The sequence below is a fragment of the Physella acuta genome, unplaced genomic scaffold (genome assembly GCF_028476545.2).
Source record: "Physella acuta isolate Inbredline_101_S28 unplaced genomic scaffold, ASM2847654v3 ptg002145l, whole genome shotgun sequence".
Classification (NCBI taxonomy): Eukaryota; Metazoa; Mollusca; class Gastropoda; family Physidae; genus Physella; species Physella acuta.
The window spans coordinates 88,579-107,403 of NW_026733646.1; the positions used below are offsets into that span (position 1 = coordinate 88,579).

The 18,825-nt window shown below is 35.0% G+C and overlaps 1 protein-coding gene across 2 annotated transcripts in view; it reads right to left on the reverse strand.

Moving 5' to 3' along the window:
* LOC131932357 (anaphase-promoting complex subunit 1) overlaps positions 1–18,825 on the reverse strand; it is a 38,695-nt gene that overhangs the window by 7,637 nt on the left and 12,233 nt on the right. For both annotated transcript variants that reach the window (XM_059289273.1, XM_059289272.1), the window contains exons 23-41: positions 18,568–18,646; positions 17,930–18,043; positions 16,788–16,910; positions 16,521–16,654; positions 15,720–15,904; positions 14,636–14,725; positions 12,841–13,084; positions 11,826–11,875; positions 10,066–10,250; positions 8,613–8,704; positions 7,764–7,850; positions 7,061–7,111; positions 6,839–6,921; positions 5,084–5,162; positions 4,619–4,693; positions 3,858–3,940; positions 3,154–3,244; positions 1,889–2,002; positions 1,150–1,295 (exon numbers count right to left, since the gene is read on the reverse strand). In XM_059289273.1, coding sequence (XP_059145256.1) covers positions 1,150–1,295; positions 1,889–2,002; positions 3,154–3,244; positions 3,858–3,940; positions 4,619–4,693; positions 5,084–5,162; positions 6,839–6,921; positions 7,061–7,111; positions 7,764–7,850; positions 8,613–8,704; positions 10,066–10,250; positions 11,826–11,875; positions 12,841–13,084; positions 14,636–14,725; positions 15,720–15,904; positions 16,521–16,654; positions 16,788–16,910; positions 17,930–18,043; positions 18,568–18,646 — 2,105 coding nt within the window. The remainder of the gene's footprint in view (positions 1–1,149; positions 1,296–1,888; positions 2,003–3,153; positions 3,245–3,857; positions 3,941–4,618; positions 4,694–5,083; positions 5,163–6,838; positions 6,922–7,060; positions 7,112–7,763; positions 7,851–8,612; positions 8,705–10,065; positions 10,251–11,825; positions 11,876–12,840; positions 13,085–14,635; positions 14,726–15,719; positions 15,905–16,520; positions 16,655–16,787; positions 16,911–17,929; positions 18,044–18,567; positions 18,647–18,825) is intronic.

Consider the following 18,825-nt stretch of genomic DNA (forward strand, 5'->3'; position numbering starts at 1 on the left):
GAGAAGGGACATTTTTGTTAAACCACCAAGATAAGGGACATTTTTGTTAAACCTAAAAGAGAAGGGACATTTTTTGTAAAACCTACAACATAAGGGACATTTTTGTAAAACCTACAACATAAGGGACATTTTTGTAAAACCTAAAAGAGAAGGGACATTTTTGTTAAACCTACAACATAAGGGACATTTTTGTTAAACCACCAAGATAAGGGACATTTTTGTTAAACCTAAAAGAGAAGGGACATTTTTGTAAAACCTACAACATAAGGGACATTTTTGTAAAACCTACAACATAAGGGACATTTTTGTAAAACCTACAACATAAGGGACATTTTTGTTAAACCTACAACATAAGGCACATTTTTGTCAAACCTACAACATAAGGGACATTTTTGTTAAACCTACAACATAAGGGACATTTTTGTCAAACCTACAACATAAGGGACATTTTTGTCAAACCTACAACATAAGGGACATTTTTGTTAAACCTACAACATAAGGGACATTTTTGTCAAACCTACAACATAAGGGACATTTTTGTCAAACCTACAACATAAGGGACATTTTTGTCAAACCTACAACATAAGGGACATTTTTGTCAAACCTACAACATAAGGGACATTTTTGTCAAACCTACAACATAAGGGACATTTTTGTTAAACCTACAACATAAGGGACATTTTTGGTAAAACTACATCATAAGGTACATTTTTGGTTAATCTGCAGGATGGGCCAGCATCAAAATTAAAGGGGAAGATAAATCTATGCCACTCTGGGTACATTTTTTTAAAGGAATTATTTCACAGAAAATATTTCACAGCACTTTCTGATAAACACTTTACAAAAAGTTGTACTGATTTATATTTTATTGTTGCAAACTTTTGTCCTTTACAATCAATAAAACAACATATCTAAAACAATATCTGTGCATTAACCCTATCTTCTCTAGGATCATACTTCAACATGAAAACTATTTCTACAACTGCTGTGTATGAAGTTTTAACAAATAAACTTAAAAAATTATTGATGTAGCATTAATTTACAAGAAAAATAAAACTTTGTTAAGAAAAGTTGTAGCATGTTATGAAATTTAAACAAAATAAACAGTATGCATAAAACTGTTTCGGTGTTTGAAGCAAAAAAACTTACTTTCCCCCACCCAGGAAGAGCAGGCCAGTGGCCATGGCCGTACACATGTGGTTGCCATACGTGAATTGGTGGTACTGTGAGCCCACGCGACGACGTAGAGCCCGGCATATTCTTAGGGTCACAAGGTCACCAGTGCCAGCCATCACCTGCGTCATACGTCAAAAATAAATCAGGTTTAAAGTAAATAACTCAGGTTCAAAATAAATAAATCAGGTTTAAAGTAAATAACTCAGGTTCAAAAGGTAAAAAGTCTATAGAACTATAGAAAATCAAATTATAGATATAAAAAGTATAGAAATACAAAAAGTAGGTTTAAAATAAATAAATCAGGTTTATAAGGTAACAAAATTAAAGAATTACAAAGAATCTAGTAACAGATGTAAAAAGTATATTATTGAAAATGTATCAAAAAATTAAATAATTCATCTGAAAAAAATTTGAAAAAAATAATTACTAAGCCATGGATAAATATTCATGTCCAGATTTTCAACTAGCAATTGCACAGCATCTTGGAACCTACTCAGCTTTAAGTGGTACCCAACTTTACTTGGGCAAAGCAAATGCTGTTGAGTATTGCACTGGCAAAAAACTCTACAGCCAACAAATTTTTAAAATAAATTAAAAACCCATAGGGAATTGTGATATGAAGGTTAGTTTTCTTCCTAAAGGGACAAGGAAATAATTTTGTTCAGTCACGTCCATTTGGAAAGATAGGGTTTACATAAAAACAACAACTTACAATAGCCAGGGAGAGGAGCTTGATGCTGATGCAGTTCTCCACAGTGGAGCGTCCGGCCTGGTCCAGCAGTGTCTGGTCACCCAACATTTTCATAGAGGAGCCCAGGCTGTCTAGCTACAGACATCACAACATTATGACATCATTGATGATGTTAGGAACATCACAACATTAAGAATAAGATGTTACAGACATCACAATATTGTGAATATGTGACAGACTCCACAACATTTTGATGTTATGAGCATCACAACATTAAGAATAAGATGTGACAGACATCACAATATTGTGAATATGTGACAGACTCCACAACATTTTGATGTTATGAGCATCACAACATTAAGAATAAGATGTTACAGACATCACAATATTGTGAATATGTGACAGACTCCACAACATTTTGATGTTATGAGCATCACAACATTAAGAATAAGATGTGACAGACATCACAATATTGTGAATATGTGACAGACTCCACAACATTTTGATGTTATGAGCATCACAACATTAAGAATAAGATGTTACAGACATCACAATATTGTGAATATGTGACAGACTCCACAACATTTTGATGTTATGAGCATCACAACATTAAGAATAAGATGTGACAGACATCACAATATTGTGAATATGTGACAGACTCCACAACATTTTGATGTTATGAGCATCACAACATTAAGAATAAGATGTTACAGACATCACAATATTGTGAATATGTGACAGACTCCACAACATTTTGATGTTATGAGCATCACAACATTAAGAATAAGATGTTACAGACATCACAATATTTTGACATGATGATTTTATGAACATCACAACAATGTGACACACCACGCATCAAATAAATTGTAAATATGATGTTACAGACATTAAAACATTGTACCTATGATATTACAAACATCACAATTCATGATGTTACAAACATCACAATTCACATATGATATTCATCTCATCAATTCAAATAAAAATCAATAATAGCTAAGGTAAACAGAATTTTTTTTATTTTAAGACTACATGAACCTATGGTTACAATTTATTAAAAACTGCATTAAACTAAACAAGTCATTGAACTATTTTAATATAAACACTATAAAAGTAAGGGTTATATACAAATAATGATAGAAATTATTATAATTATTGTACAAGAAAATTCTAAGCAAATATAATAGTGATTAACTTAACATAATTAACTAAATTAAAATATTATAAGCCACTTATTTATTTTTAACACAGCACATTGAAGTAAAACATAAACAACAACATACCAATGTCTTGAATGCCTCTTTATTAGCTGAGCCAGCAAACTTGAGAGCCAGCACTAGACAGGCCCCACTTGTGATGTTACAGTGGGCTTGGCTGAAGAAGTAATTCTATTAGTTATCCCTACTGTGATGACGCAAGTTTACGTCATGGAGGTCAAGTAGAGGATAGCAGAAACAGAGCATAGCGTAGACCAATAGAAATACAGGAGATGACAAGTCACATGAGACGGTCAAATGACATCAGAAGCGTGGGTCGGCAGTTAGAGATAGGTAGCCCTAGTGGAAAGATGTAGAAAGTTAGAATGTAGATAGTGTGAGGGATGGTGATGGGAGTGTATAGGGATAAGTCAAGTGTTAGTGTAGTTATATAGTGTTAGACAATCAAGTGTTAGGACATAGTTATGGTAGGAGTCAAAGTCATGTGTAAATAAAGAACTGTATTATATTGAATTGGACCTTTTGTGTTGATTACACAATATACCAGGCGTATATAAGAACAGGCGATCCCTGTAGGAAGAAATATGTTCATGGCAGAACATTACCGATATATGACTTTCCCCAAACCCTGCCTCACATTTGGAGCAGCTGTCACATATGGTGGAAAACAACCACCACATTTGCTGGACCACCAGTTGCCACACCTAATTATATTTGTTATTTTAGTTGTATGACTGGTGTCAATTGATGTAAGACAAATGATAATTTACCTCATGGTCTGCAGATCAATGGAAGAATCCAATTCAGTCTCGTCATTTGGTCTTGTTTTAAAAAATGCATACTTTTTCACTATCTGAAAGTGTAAAGCAGTTTTAATTAAATACAAGTTCATTTATTGATATAAACTTATTTCATTTTTTTACTAAAGAAAGAAGATATATGAAAGCTAGATGTGAAATAAAATTAAATTTTCAACAAAGGGGATAGCATGGCTGGGTGGTAGAAAGTTTAACAGCTGTCCCAAACGTCTCAAGTTCAAATCCTGGGCTCAAGTCTATATCCACCCAGCTCTGAGGGGTATCTGACTCATGTTAGGGAAAATTAAGGCACTTGGGCATAGAGATGACCTTCATCACAAAAACAAATGAACTCTACTTCATCTGCCACTAAGGTTTGAAAAAAATAACTATATAAAAATACTTCTAGCTAACTTTAAATAATCTTATAGCTTTTAGATAGTCTGCAGTATATCGAATTTAGCTTTCATCACAGTTAATGCTCAACTTGACTCTCACCTTAGACCTTCCATTAACCTTAACTGCAATACTGATATGTGAAAACTGAATGTAATACTACATTGCCATGCCAGAATTTTAGAAGATCTGTTTACTCTTTATTCACATTGATGTATAAATTAAAAAAAAAACAACAAAAGAACTGCATTTCAACTCTCCACAATTTTTTTTAACAAGTAATCCTTAGAAACTCAGGAAATTGAAAGTTTGTGGATACAACTATTGGATAGTCTTACCTCAGGAATGTTGCTAGTTAGCCAAGCTGTGGTGGGTAAGATGGTATCCCAGTTGACAAGTCCATAGCTTATTATCTAAAAGTTAGGAAGAAATGAAACAATTTATTTAATTTAAAACAATTGTTTATGTTTATCAATGATTTCTTTGAATAATGGCTATAACTATAAGATTTTCTAAAAGTTAGGAAGAAACGAAACAATTCATTTGATTCAAAACAACTGTTATTGTTTATCGGTGATTTTTTTTTATAATGACTAAAAGATTATCTAAAAATTAGGAAAAAACTTAAACAATTTATTTGATTTACAACGATCATGTTTATAAATATTTCTTTTAATGACGGCTAAAAGATTATTAAAAAATTAGGAAGAAGCGAAACCATTAATTAGACTTAAAACAACGGATCATGTTTATGAATGATTTCTTTTCCATGTGGCCAAAAGATGATGTAAAACTGTACTGACCCTCAGACAGAGAAAATCTGGTCGGACTTGGTCCAACATAAACTGGGTGTCTGGTGCCTTCAGCCATTCTGATACAGCGCTGGGGGTAAAGGAAGAAGGTGATAAAGGTGGTACATGTAAGGTGATAAAGGTGGTACATGTAAGGTGATAAAGGTGGTACATGTAAGGTGATAAAGGTGGTACATGTAAGGTGATAAAGGTGGTACATGTAAGGTGATAAAGGTGGTACATGTAAGGTGATAAAGGTGGTACATGTAAGGTGATAAAGGTGGTACATGTAAGGTGATAAAGGTGGTACATGTAAGGTGATAAAGGTGGTACATGTAAGGTGATAAAGGTGGTACATGTAAGGTGATAAAGGTGGTACATGTAAGGTGATAAAGGTGGTACATGTAAGGTGATAAAGGTGGTACATGTAAGGTGATAAAGGTGGTACATGTAAGGTGATAAAGGTGGTACATGTAAGGTGATAAAGGTGGTACATGTAAGGTGATAAAGGTGATACATGTAAGGTGATAAAGGTGGTACATGTAAGGTGATAAAGGTGGTACATGTAAGGTGATAAAGGTGGTACATGTAAGGTGATAAAGGTGGTACATGTAAGGTGATAAAGGTGGTACATGTAAGGTGATAAAGGTGGTACATGTAAGGTGATAAAGGTGGTACATGTAAGGTGATAAAGGTGGTACATGTAAGGTGATAAAGGTGGTACATGTAAGGTGATAAAGGTGGTACATGTAAGGTGATAAAGGTGGTACATGTAAGGTGATAAAGGTGATACATGTAAGGTGATAAAGGTGGTACATGTAAGGTGATAAAGGTGGTACATGTAAGGTGATAAAGGTGGTACATGTAAGGTGATACAGGGATGTGATTGGGTGGTACACTGGTGGTGACACACCATGGTGATTCATTAGAGGTGACACATGGACATGACTGAGAGGTGACACACTTTGGTGATCCTTAGAAATGACAACTTGGTGATACATTAGAGGTGACACACTTTGGTGATATATTAGAGGTGACACACTTTGGTGATATATTAGAGGTGACACACTTTGGTGATATATTAGAGGTGACACACTTTGGTAATACTAGAGGTGACACAAGTAAAGGTGATAAATGGACATGACTTAGTGGTATACTAGAGGTGACACATGGAATGGTTATACACAAGAGGTGATGCACTTTGGTGACAAAAGGTGACACATAGACATGACTGAGTGACACATGTAGATTTGATAACTGGAGATGAATGAGTGATAACACACTTTTGGTGACACAATTCAAATGGACATGACCTTGTGGTATACTATAGGTGACATACATTGGTACACTAGAGGTGACATGTGGACTGGTGATACACTAGAGGTGACATGTGGATTGGTGACAGAGTTTCTTCCAGGCATCTCTTCGGGGGAACAAACCCCCCCCCCCGAAATTTTTTTACCCCCCCCCCCCCCCCCCCCGAACAAAATGAAATTTCTATAATTTATATAGAAAATATATACTTTTAACAGTCTACCGCCCCCCCCCCCCCCCCCAAAAAAAATTTCAAGTGCCCCCCCCCACTCCCCGGAGAAAAATGTCTGGAAGAAACACTGATTGGTGATACACTAGTGGTGACAAAATCATGATACTAGGACATTACTTTGTTACAGCCCTTGTGATACACGGGCCATGAGATGATGACGCAAGTTACATTACAAAAAATAAAAAAAAAAAAACATTAAAAAATCCACTGACATAACATACCTGTTTTGTGTGTTGAAGAAGATCATACCAAGGGCCAGAGTAGCACCAGGGGAGGTAACATCAACATTCACTCTATCTCCCTCCTACAGGTAAACATTATAAAACAATTTTGAATAAACAACTATAATTAACTATAATACAACAACTGCATAAAAATTCCTAAACATTTGCAGGAAACAAAATATTTTTAAAATTTGAATGAATTTTTAAAAAATGTATTACTTTGATGAGAAAACTTGGTGCCTTGTAAAGTCTGTCCCTGTTGAGCCATTGCTGAACAAGAAAAAAAAAGTTTAACATGTAAGACTTACGGGTTAGCAGTCCAGCTCTCTACCGCTAGACCACTCCGCCCCATTTAACATGTTAAGTTTTAAAAAAAGTAAAAGGGAGACTTAAGGATCCACAGGGCATATGAAGCAGAGTATGGCGTAAAAGTAAATCTGAGGCAAATCAGATAGATAACAGGGCTCGGCGTGGTCAAGTTGTTAAAGCTCATGGTTGCTAAACTGAAAAGTCTCGAGTTTGAACCCTCTGGTAGATGAGGCTCGTTAGCTGGGGACAGCCACTCTTCTAGGAAAGACAACTCCAAAATCAAACAACTGCTGCCTTGTAGTTTGTTCTTTGTTGGACAAAAGCTATGGAAGCAAATCCAAAAAGAAAAGCAGGCTGAAATCGGAGCTGGGGACAGCCACTCTTCTAGGAGAGACAACTCCAAAATCAAACAACTGCTGCCTTGTAGTTTGTTCTTGGTTGGACAAAGGCTATGGAAGCAAATCCAAAAAGAAAAGCAGGCTGAAATCGGAGTCAATGGCCTCAATGGCGCATAATAGGTTGTCACATATACTTAATTGTGTTAGAAGGGGTTCCCTTCCAACACTAAAATTAAGAACGAAGAAGAAAGATAGATAACAAATGAATTACTGACCATTTGTTTAGTGTGTCCGCCCACCATGAGATGACACAGCAAGTCTGCCATGCTCAAGTCAGATAAACCCATTGTCTGATTGCCTTTCTGAAAGAAATAAAAACTCATGACAAGACCACCTGCTTCAAGAAAAAAACTAGCAGTGATCTAATTTTTGTGTTGTAAAACATCATTCATATTTTATTTACTTGAGAATTCATATGTTCTTTTCTTAGAAATAGAGTTATACACCCAAATCCCACACAAAAAGTTAAGTACTTAGGTACCTAATTAAAACTTCCCATTGTCTGATTGCCTTTCTGGAAGAAATAAAAACTTATGACAACACCACCAGCTTCAAGAAAAAAACTAGCAGTGATCTAACTTTTGTGTTGTAAAACACCATTCATATTTTATTTACTTGAGAATTCATATGTTCTTTTCTTAGAAATAGAGTTATACACCCAAATCCCACACAAAAAGTTAAGTACTTAGGTACCTAATTAAAACTTCCCATTGTCTAATTGCCTTTCTGGAAGAAATAAAAACTCATGACAAGACCACCAGCTTCAAGCAAAAAACTAGCAGTGATCTAATTTTTGTTTTGTAAAACTTAACACCATTCATATTATTTTACTTGAGAATTTATATTTCTTCTTTTCTTAGAACTAGAGTTATACACCCAAACCCACACAAAAAGTTAAGTATTTTTGTACCTAATTAAAATTTCCTTTCATTCTTTCAATATAATTAAGCATAAATTAGACAAGATCCTTATGTTTTATAATTTAAATATGTTTAAAAAAAAATTCTTGTCAAAATAAATATAGTTCCCGTATTTTTATGTGATAATTTGTTTTTTGTACTTACCCCAAACATGATGAGACCAAGGGAAAGTCCAGCAGACAAAGCATACGAGTCCCTGTCTACACAGTTCTCCATCTCAGGTCCTGGAGGTCGACCTGGCCAAGACAGTTTACATTGAGAAAATATAGACAATACACGTTAGAAACAAAGTGACGATAAACATTAAAATATAAACAATACACATTAGAAACAAAGTGACGATAAACATTAAAATATAGGCAATAAACATTAGTAATATTAAGACAATACACATTAGAAACAAAGTGACCATAAACATTAAAATATAGGCAATAAACATTTGTAATATTTAGACAATACACATTAGTAAAATATAAACAAAACACAGTACAATAAATAAAACACATGAAATAAAATAACATTTAGAAAACTATATTAAACAGAAAAACCCTTTTCAACAAAAAAATTATTTAAATATTTAAAAAATAAACACAGGATTTTAATTAAAGTATAATTTTCACCACATATTCAACTATTTGTTTCTGGTTCTAATTTTTTGCTGGTAGCATCATTACAATAACCCTAACCCCCACGCTTACAAAAAAAAACCCTCAGCTCTAAGCAATACTTTATGTGATCAGTAACCATTGTCTTTACTTTAGCCCTATCCCTAACACAAATAAACCGAGAGTGATCTCCCATAAACTTTCTTGAATTTTCTAATATAACACTACGGGGGATGGCAACTCGGGATATAGACTTCTAGACATGATTTTTAATCAATTTTAAATACTCAAATTTTAAAAAATAGAATATAATCTCGTAGAAAAAAGAAATGCACACCAAGTGAACGCTACATAAAGATGTGTATAATAGTGCGCAATATTATTGGTACTTTATAAATTTACATGCGTTTTTTTGAGAAATCGGAAATAGCGTAAATAAGTACTTCCGGTCAACGGAAATTACTCAAAATTTGACAGAAGGTAGAGAATTAGATCTTTTACTTACATATCAAATTTCATTTATCTATCTGAAATAGTACTCAAGTTATAGGCTTTTGAAAAATTCAAAGTAGAAAAAGTACCACTTCCGGTTATCGGAAATCGCTCAAAAGTTGATACGGATCTAAGATTTTGATAAAATACTTATATATGAAATTTCATCAACCTAGCTGTAACGGTACTCAAGTTATCGTGTTTACACACGGACACACACACACACACACACAGACATACGGACAAGATTGCAAAATTATGTTTTTCCGTATCAGTGAGATGTAAAACGTCGAGATTTGCAAAAATCTAGATTTTTTTTTTTGCACGATTACAAGACTTTCTCTATACTTCGTATATACGAGAAAGTAAAAAACAACAACCTCAAAACAATACTTTATGTGATCAGTAATCATCAGCCATAAACTTTAACATTGACAAAACAAAACCATTAAAACAAACTTTATGTGATCAATGAACCGTATCAAAACACCACTACTGACCAATCTCAGAGAGCATCACTTCAGCCATATGCAGGTGACCAGTCCCCTGGTACAGCAGCCCCACCCCCAAGATGGCGGCCACGCGGGTGTTGTGAGCGATGTTGAGCTCCATGGAGGTGGGAGGGAGGAGGGCGGAGACGTGAACACTCAGGGCTTTTGTGACTATCTGGTCCATGGTGCCACGCCTGGAGAACATTCACAAAGTTGTTAGATTATACATGTCAACTTATGGGGCGGAGTGGTCAAGTGGTGTGGTGACTATCTGGTCCATGGTACCACGCCTGGAGAACATTCATAAAGTTGTTAGAGTTTACATGTCAACATATGGGGCAGAGTGGTCAAGTGGTGTGGTGACTATCTGGCGGAGTGGTCAAGTGGTGTGGTGACTATCTGGTCCATGGTGCCATGCCTGAAGAACATTCACAAAGTTGTTAGAGTTTATATGTCAACATATGGGGCAGAGTGGTCAAGTGGTGTGGTGACTATCTGGCGGAGTGGTCAAGTGGTGTGGTGACTATCTGGTCCATGGTACCACGCCTGGAGAACATTCACAAAGTTGTTAGAGTTTACATGTCAACTTATGGGGCAGAGTGGTCAAGTGGTGTGGTGACTATCTGGCGGAGTGGTCAAGTGGTGTGGTGACTATCTGGTCCATGGTGCCATGCCTGAAGAACATTCATAAAGTTGTTAGAGTTTATATGTCAACATATGGGGCAGAGTGGTCAAGTGGTGTGGTGACTATCTGGTCCATGGTGCCACGCCTGGAGAACATTCACAAAGTTGTTAGAGTTTACATGTCAACTTATGGGGCAGAGTGGTCAAGTGGTGTGGTGACTATCTGGCGGAGTGGTCAAGTGGTGTGGTGACTATCTGGTCCATGGTGCCATGCCTGAAGAACATTCATAAAGTTGTTAGAGTTTATATGTCAACATATGGGGCAGAGTGGTCAAGTGGTGTGGTGACTATCTGGTCCATGGTGCCACGCCTGGAGAACATTCATAAAGTTGTTAGAGTTTATATGTCAACATATGGGGCGGAGTGGTCAAGTGGTGTGGTGACTATCTGGTCCATGGTGCCACGCCTGGAGAACATTCACAAAGTTGTTAGAGTTTACATGTCAACATATGGGGCAGAGTGGTCAAGTGGTGTGGTGACTATCTGGCGGAGTGGTCAAGTGGTGTGGTGACTATCTGGTCCATGGTACCACGCCTGGAGAACATTCATAAAGTTGTTAGAGTTTATATGTCAACATATGGGGCAGAGTGGTCAAGTGGTGTGGTGACTATCTGGTCCATGGTGCCATGCCTGAAGAACATTCACAAAGTTGTTAGAATATACATCTGGGGCGGGGTGACCAGGTGCTAGTGCACACAACCCCTAGCCTTAAAGTCTTGAATTCGGATCCCAGTTCGTAATCTGTCTTTGAGTCCACTCAGCTCTAATGGGTACCTGACTCAAGTCAGGTAAAGAAAAGCCAGCTGAGCATAGTGTTGAACACACCACCCCTTCACATGCATAGGTCACAGAAACAGATTAAACTCTACTTCATCTAGCCAGCTCCAAAAAGGTTTCTTACTTTGTTTGCTTATAAATTCTATACAAGCAGTTAAATACTTTCTTCTTCTAAATTGTACTATAGTATATTTAAAAAATTTTTACTGTGCTTTTATACATACTTTTTAAATGTAATATAGTGGATGCATGTGAATTGCTTTGGTCACATTTTTCTATCAAAAATTTCTAAAGAGAAGACAACTTACTTTGCTGCAGACATCCCTAAAAGGATTCCTATTGTGACAAGTTCACTCCCCTGTGAATTAAATTATGTCATATAAAAAGAATTAATAAAACTTGTAAAAACTGGGTTTGCATCTTACCAAAGTATATTTTAAATTTCTAACTATTATATTTTAAATATGAAGAACACTTTCAAATAGGGTGCCATATTAATTCTTTCAGGTATTCACTTCCCTTGAACCAGACTATTCTAACTCTACTTTTCAAATATGTTCACAATAAGACTTTGTAATTATAATACAAAATCATATAATATATAGCATATTCTATATTAAATATATTGTTTTGCAATAATGGTGACAAAATGTGCCACAAATGTTTTGACAACAATGGCATAGTGAGTTTGGAGTAAAATGGTGGGAAAACGTTGAAAAAAAAATAACAATGGAGTTGGAACAATCTAGCTCTGGAGAAGCATGATATTGTCTACTAAAGCAATTTCCAAACTTTTTGTAAATGCAGCTTCTTGAAAAAAAAAAATCTTGTTACTTCCCCTCCCCCAACCATGCCATAAAAATTATTTTTCCCCAAATGTTTACTTTTTTTTTATTGTTCTCAAAATATTAAAAGAGTAAACTGTCTGTGGTTAAAATAATTTAGAAACTAAGAAAAGAAATTACAACTTTCAAAGGTGGGATAAGGATGAAAAATATACAACTCACTTCGCTAAAATATTCATGTATGTTAAACATACATTAACATAACCAATCATTAAAAACAAAAACCAAATAGACAATTCACTTCGCTAATATATTCATGTATGTTGAACATACATTAACATAACCAATCATTAAATATAAAAACCAAATATACAACTCACTTTGCTAATATATTCATGTATGTTGAACATACATTAACATAATCAATCATTAAATATAAAAACCAAATATACAACTCACTTCGCTAATATATTCATGTATGTTGAACATACATTAACATAACCAATCATTAAAAACAAAAACCAAACATATAACTCACTTCGCTAATATATTCGTGTATGTTGAACGTGCACAGATTAGGCAGGTGGCCGTTCAGCCCAAGGGCCATAAGAAACCCAGCAAACTCATTGGTCAGTTCTTTAGGCTTGTTGTAAATGATCCACGCAGATTCCACTTGGGTGGAGTCAGCAATCCTGAGGCCAGCGGCCACTCCGTTGTGGAACAGCGGCCACACTGACATGTTTGTTGGCACCTCGATGCGGGTCAGGTCAACTGTTGTGTTTCTGGAGAAATTAAAAAATTTTTTTTTTTTTTATATAAGCTGTTTAACAAAACATTAGTTAATATTATTTAGGTCAACTGTCTTGTTTCTGGAGAAATTAAAAAAATTTTGTTTATATAATCTGTTTAACAAAACATTAGTTAATATTATTTAGGTCAACTGTCTTGTTTCTGGAGAAATTTTTTTGAAAATTTTGAAAATCTAATCTATTATCTATTCAATAAAACATTTGTTGTTATTGTTTAAGTCAACTTGTGTTTCTGGAGAAATTGCATTTTTTTTTATCTAATCTGCTTAACAAAACATTTGTTAATATTATTTAGGTAAACTGTTGTGTTTCTATAAAAAAAAATTTAAAATCCTTTTCATTAAATCTATTTAACAAAACAATTATTATTATTTAAAAGAATCTAAGTGTTTCTGAATAAATAAAAAATAAACCTTTTCATTTATTAATTTGATTTAGGTAAATGGTTTTGTTTCTGGATATTAAAAATAAACCCTGTCATTAAATCTATTTAACTAAACAATTGTTAATGTTATTTAGGAAAATCATTTCGTTAGATCTTTATAACAAATTATTTAACAATACTGTTTAGATAAAATGTTAGTCATGAGCTTAAGCAATAGTTAAATGGTTACAATTAGCATTATCAGAAACATAACTGCCAATCACCTTAATTTATTTCACTGTAAATTACCAGTTTCAGAGTGATCTAAAACTATACCATTTTATGTGTAAATGCTTTTATTTCATTTTTATATATACATCGATGTATATAATATTTTTAACCCCATGCATAAACCATATGGGATAGCATGAACAAGTGACACCATATAAGATTGCTAAAGTGTTGAGCTGTTACCCAGGGCTCAAAGTCCTAGGATGTATCTAAATCTGCCGAGCTCTGAACGGAACCTGACTAATGAAAAGACTGAAGATAACAAAATCCCTTTGTAGGTTGAAAAACAAAACAAATCAACCCTGCTTCACCTGAGTTACCAGATGTAAAAAGGTACTTAACTGGCATTAGCAAAAAGTAAAATAACCTTTCGGAACTTGAGAGTCAACAAAGAGGTTAAAGTTCACCCACATATAAGGAGGACATGTGGTCAGCACATCCATCTTTATTGTCCTAAATTTGTATAAGTCCCTTACAGAGCTGGGTGAATTCAAAACCCAGCTTCCAGGTCTAGCTAATGACCAGGAATTGAACTCCAGACAATAAAGTGGGCAGCTTAGAAAGTTACTGCTTGACCAAACCATTATCTCCACTAAATGATTTTCAGAAGAATGCTCAACAGAAAACTGCGTAAAAAGAAAAATGCACTATAACAAACTAATCATACTAATTCACTTTAATTTTGTCATCTTTCATGGAAAAGTGTTTTATTATGCTAAAATGTGGTCATTCTTTGTTTATGTCTATAAATGCTCTATTTAAGAAAGAAAAAATGCCCTTGCCCACTTCTTTGTGCGCAGTTTTCCGTTGCGAATCTTTCCAGCCACTCAACTAAATATATAAAAATAAATTTAAAATATGTAGGATACCTGGGGGGAGACCTGCCAGTCAGACACAGCTTCGGTATGGGAAGTGTTTCAGTCAGCAGAGGTCTGCAGGTGTGGAGTGTGAATATGCCCCTGGTGACAAAACAGTTTTTAGTATAACTGGTGATATCAATTTAAAAAACTAGAAAACTAAGACTGCATTTGGCAACAAAACAAATTTTAGCATCACTGGTGATATCAATTTAAAAAACTAGAAAACTAAGATTGTATTTTGGCAACAAAACAATTTTTAGTATCACTGGTGATATCAATTTAAAAAACTAGAAACCTAAGACTGCATATGGCAACAAAACAATTTTAAAATTCATTAGTGATGTACATTTAGGTGGTTGCTAACTAGATAACTAAGACTGTATTTTGGCAACAAAACAATTTTCACAAGTGATGTTAACTTGGGAGGGGCTAACTAGAAAACCTGACAGCATTTTGGTAAAAAACAATTTACAAAACAAATTTTAGTTTCACTGCTAATGTCAATTTAGGTGGTTCCAAATAGAAAACCAAGAATTTATTTCTAAAAGTCTTATTTCAAAAGAGCATTTAAAAATAAAAAAGTACAAATGGATAAATTGGGATGTAGTCAGGCATTAGGATGCATCTAATTGTTTTGTTACATTTATTCAAGTAACCATTTAATTCCCATCACTGTTGAAATATTAAAAATTATTGCTCTAACTGTTAGAATTATACTTCTGTAAGTTGCTTTTAAGAGTTAGTTAAGACAAAGAATTAAATATTTAAAAAATAAAAGCAGTGTTTAAATATCTATAAGTCTGTTTTAAAGTTTTAGTCTTATGGTTGATAATTTGGTTTTTCTGTATAATTCATGAGAAGGCTCTTTATATTGAATTTTTTTGTGTCTAACGATTAGGGTAACGGTTAGGACTAGGGTAATTAGGACATTAAAAAAACAGTAATGAACAAATTTTCTGTCAAGATTAGGGCAAGTTCAGGGTTAGAGAAGCTAAAAAAGAAAAGCTTTAATACATCCTAATTAATTTATTGAAGAAAATAAAACTTATAAATCATTATCAGAACAAATAAAAAAAAGTATGTAGCCAGGTACCTTCCCACTGGCAGAGCCATAGTTCTAACACAAGTTGCCAGTAAAGCTTTTTCTTGCTCCTCAATGAAGTCATGGTCGTTGACCTCTGGCCTCTGCTTGATGGCTATAGTCACAGGTCGAGCTGACTGCAGCAGGCGCCTGACTTCCTGCAGACGCAGGTCCTTAGGGAACCTAAGCTTCAAAACCTGGAGAGGTGGAGGCTTACATTACAAAGAGATTTCTTCTAGGTGTAATTATATAGATGGGACAGAGTGGTCTAGTGGTAGAGAGCTGGACTGCTAACCTGTAAGTCTCGAGTTCGAATCCGGGTTCAAGTCAGTAGACTGTCCCTGAGTTCACCCAACTCTGATGGGTACCTAACTCACGTTAGGGAAAGTAAAGGCGGCTGGGCATAGTGCTGACCACACTATCTCTTAATATGCCGAGGTCACAGAAACAAGTGAACTCTACTTCACTTGCCCCATAGACCGTCAGGTTTGAAAAGGAAACTTTTTTTTTAATTATATAGAAATCTGGGTTAAAAATTTCTAAGTAACCTCTCTTAAACTTTATGTTACTTGTACAAAATTAAACTATCAAATATCTACATTCATATATCCATTAGTAAATCACAATGTGTAGATCTGTAAGTTTCGTAGTATAATTATGAGTATTATCTTCATAATTGCATTTACATGTTTTCTGAATGCATTTATAAAGCTATTTCAAGATAAATTATAATGTTTCTCTTTTCACAGTATTTTTAAATAGCTATGAGTCTAATCATTATAACGCTGATATAGTAAAAAGAAATTATCCCACCTCATCGTCTAGATGTTCCATGCCATCTTCATCTTCTTTTTCAACATCCTCTCTTTCCCTGGGCGTCGACTCTGGATGTTTAACCCCTGTGGCTGCTACTTTCAAGGAAGCTAACTCTGAAAGATCTTGACGACCTGGTTAAAAAAAAATTTCTTTAAAATAAACAGTTCAGATATTTCAATAAATTAAAACATTAAAATATAATTATACCCAGGAGCTCATTAAACGCACATGACTAATAAATTAACCTAGCCTTTCAAGACTTACCAATCAGGATATAGGCGCTTTGTGGCCAGTCAGATGGAGGCTGGGACCTACATATAAGACACGCCTCCCTCATGGGGACACTGATACCCACAGGCAGGCAGTCAATATCTCTCTGGGTCAGGTCTGATAAAATACAGAATTTTTTTTTACTTCAACTCAAGCTGGATTATTTCAACCATTAAAATATGAAATACATTTTTTTCTGAAACTAGATGATTTAAATCATTCAATCTTAAATTTTTTACTGGAGCTTCAGGATTTGAATCATTTAATTGTAAATAATGCCAATTTAAAAAAAAAACATGAGTGTAGAATAATAAAAGAAACAATTTATCAAGGTTTCCTAGTACAATGACTAAAGACACATTGGTCTAGTGCTAGAACTTGGGCTTGATTAACCAAAAGTGCTGAGTTCAGCACCAATTAGACAAGTCATCCAATGACCCAATAATCATCACATCCAAACAAGGTTTGGGGAAGGAAATAAAAATCGGATAGAAATGACCAGAAACTACTTTAGCTTACCAACCACAATTGTTATAGTGATCATACACTAATGATAAACTGACCAGAAACTACTTTGCCTGACCAATTATAACTGTTATTGTGACCATACACTACTAATAAACTTGACCAGACACTACTTATGTTGATTTGGAACAAACTTTATTTTAAGAACTGCCCATGGGATGGTGTGTAAGATAGCTCACTCCAAAAGTCACAAATTGAAACCCCAAGCAGATGATGCACATAATTTGGAGACAGCAACCCATCTTGGAGAGAAAACTCCAAAATAAAACAACTGCTACCGGGAAGACTGTTCTAAGGTGAACAAAGTCAACGGAAGCAAATCCAGAAAGAAAAACAGTCTGAAGTCTTCAATGAGCTAAATAGCGGATAATATGTTGATGTGTTATACTGAATCATCTCGGAGGAAATTCCCAATATTACATCTATGAATGAGGAAGAAAAAGAGCTGACCAGCCATTGCTGTTGAATCTGGCCAGACCTTACTATGACAATAGGGCTGGTAAGTAGGTCACCAACCAGTTCTACGGCTCAATAAAACCTGCTTGAGCCCTTAGAGCTGGTTGGTGACCTACTTACCAGCCCTATTGACCAGTCACTATAAAACCACCTACCAAGCTCCGTCATGGTAAGGACCAGTTTCTCAGCCTGCGATGATGCCAGGGACATGCGGAAACTTTTGGACAAGGAGAAGGACAGTGAAGTGTCTGCAGTGGGTGCCCTATGGCCTGAAAAGATAAAAAGAATCTATATATATAATTCTCTTCTTGGAGACGATAGAAAACACCAAGCTCCCTACCACCCCCACCCCTACATGGTCTGGTGAGCTGTGGTTCACGCTAAATATTTACAATCGTAGAGCCGTGTTTAGTGACAGCTATTAGGGGCAGATAATTTAGTTTGAAACGATTTTAAATTTAGGGGAGGTAACTAAGAGGAGTTTACTTTCACGGGGGGGGGGGTAGGGGAAATATCATCCTTGACGAGCTACTGATAGTGTTTTAAAGCAAATATTTTCAGTGGCAGCGTTGGTACTGTCGAATTCACAAATTATGAATTACTGAAAAGTAGAAAATAAAACAACTAAATAGCGGCATATGATACGCCGCTTTTTCTCCAAATTTTATTTACTTCTGGTAAATAAATAAAGGTTTTAAAAACCAACTTTAAAAATGTCAATATGATTAGTTAGTTAAAGCTGCAATGATTGGCTCATTACGCTTAAAAAATGATTTAAAAATAGACTACTAACCTGCAGGGGCGACCTTCTTTAGACATTTCTCTACAGAAATTTCTGCGGGGAGACCTTCATTAACCAACACAGAATACACCTACAGGGTACAAAGTAGATTAGAAACTCTCAGCATAGAAAATAGATCGCTAGTCACTTTCATGACTGATAGACACCGACATGATAGAAAATATACTGATAAGACTGCTACCGCATGAGAGACTGATTAACAGACTCCTACAAGACAGAAAATACAAAGCTCTGTAAGATAGGAAGAGG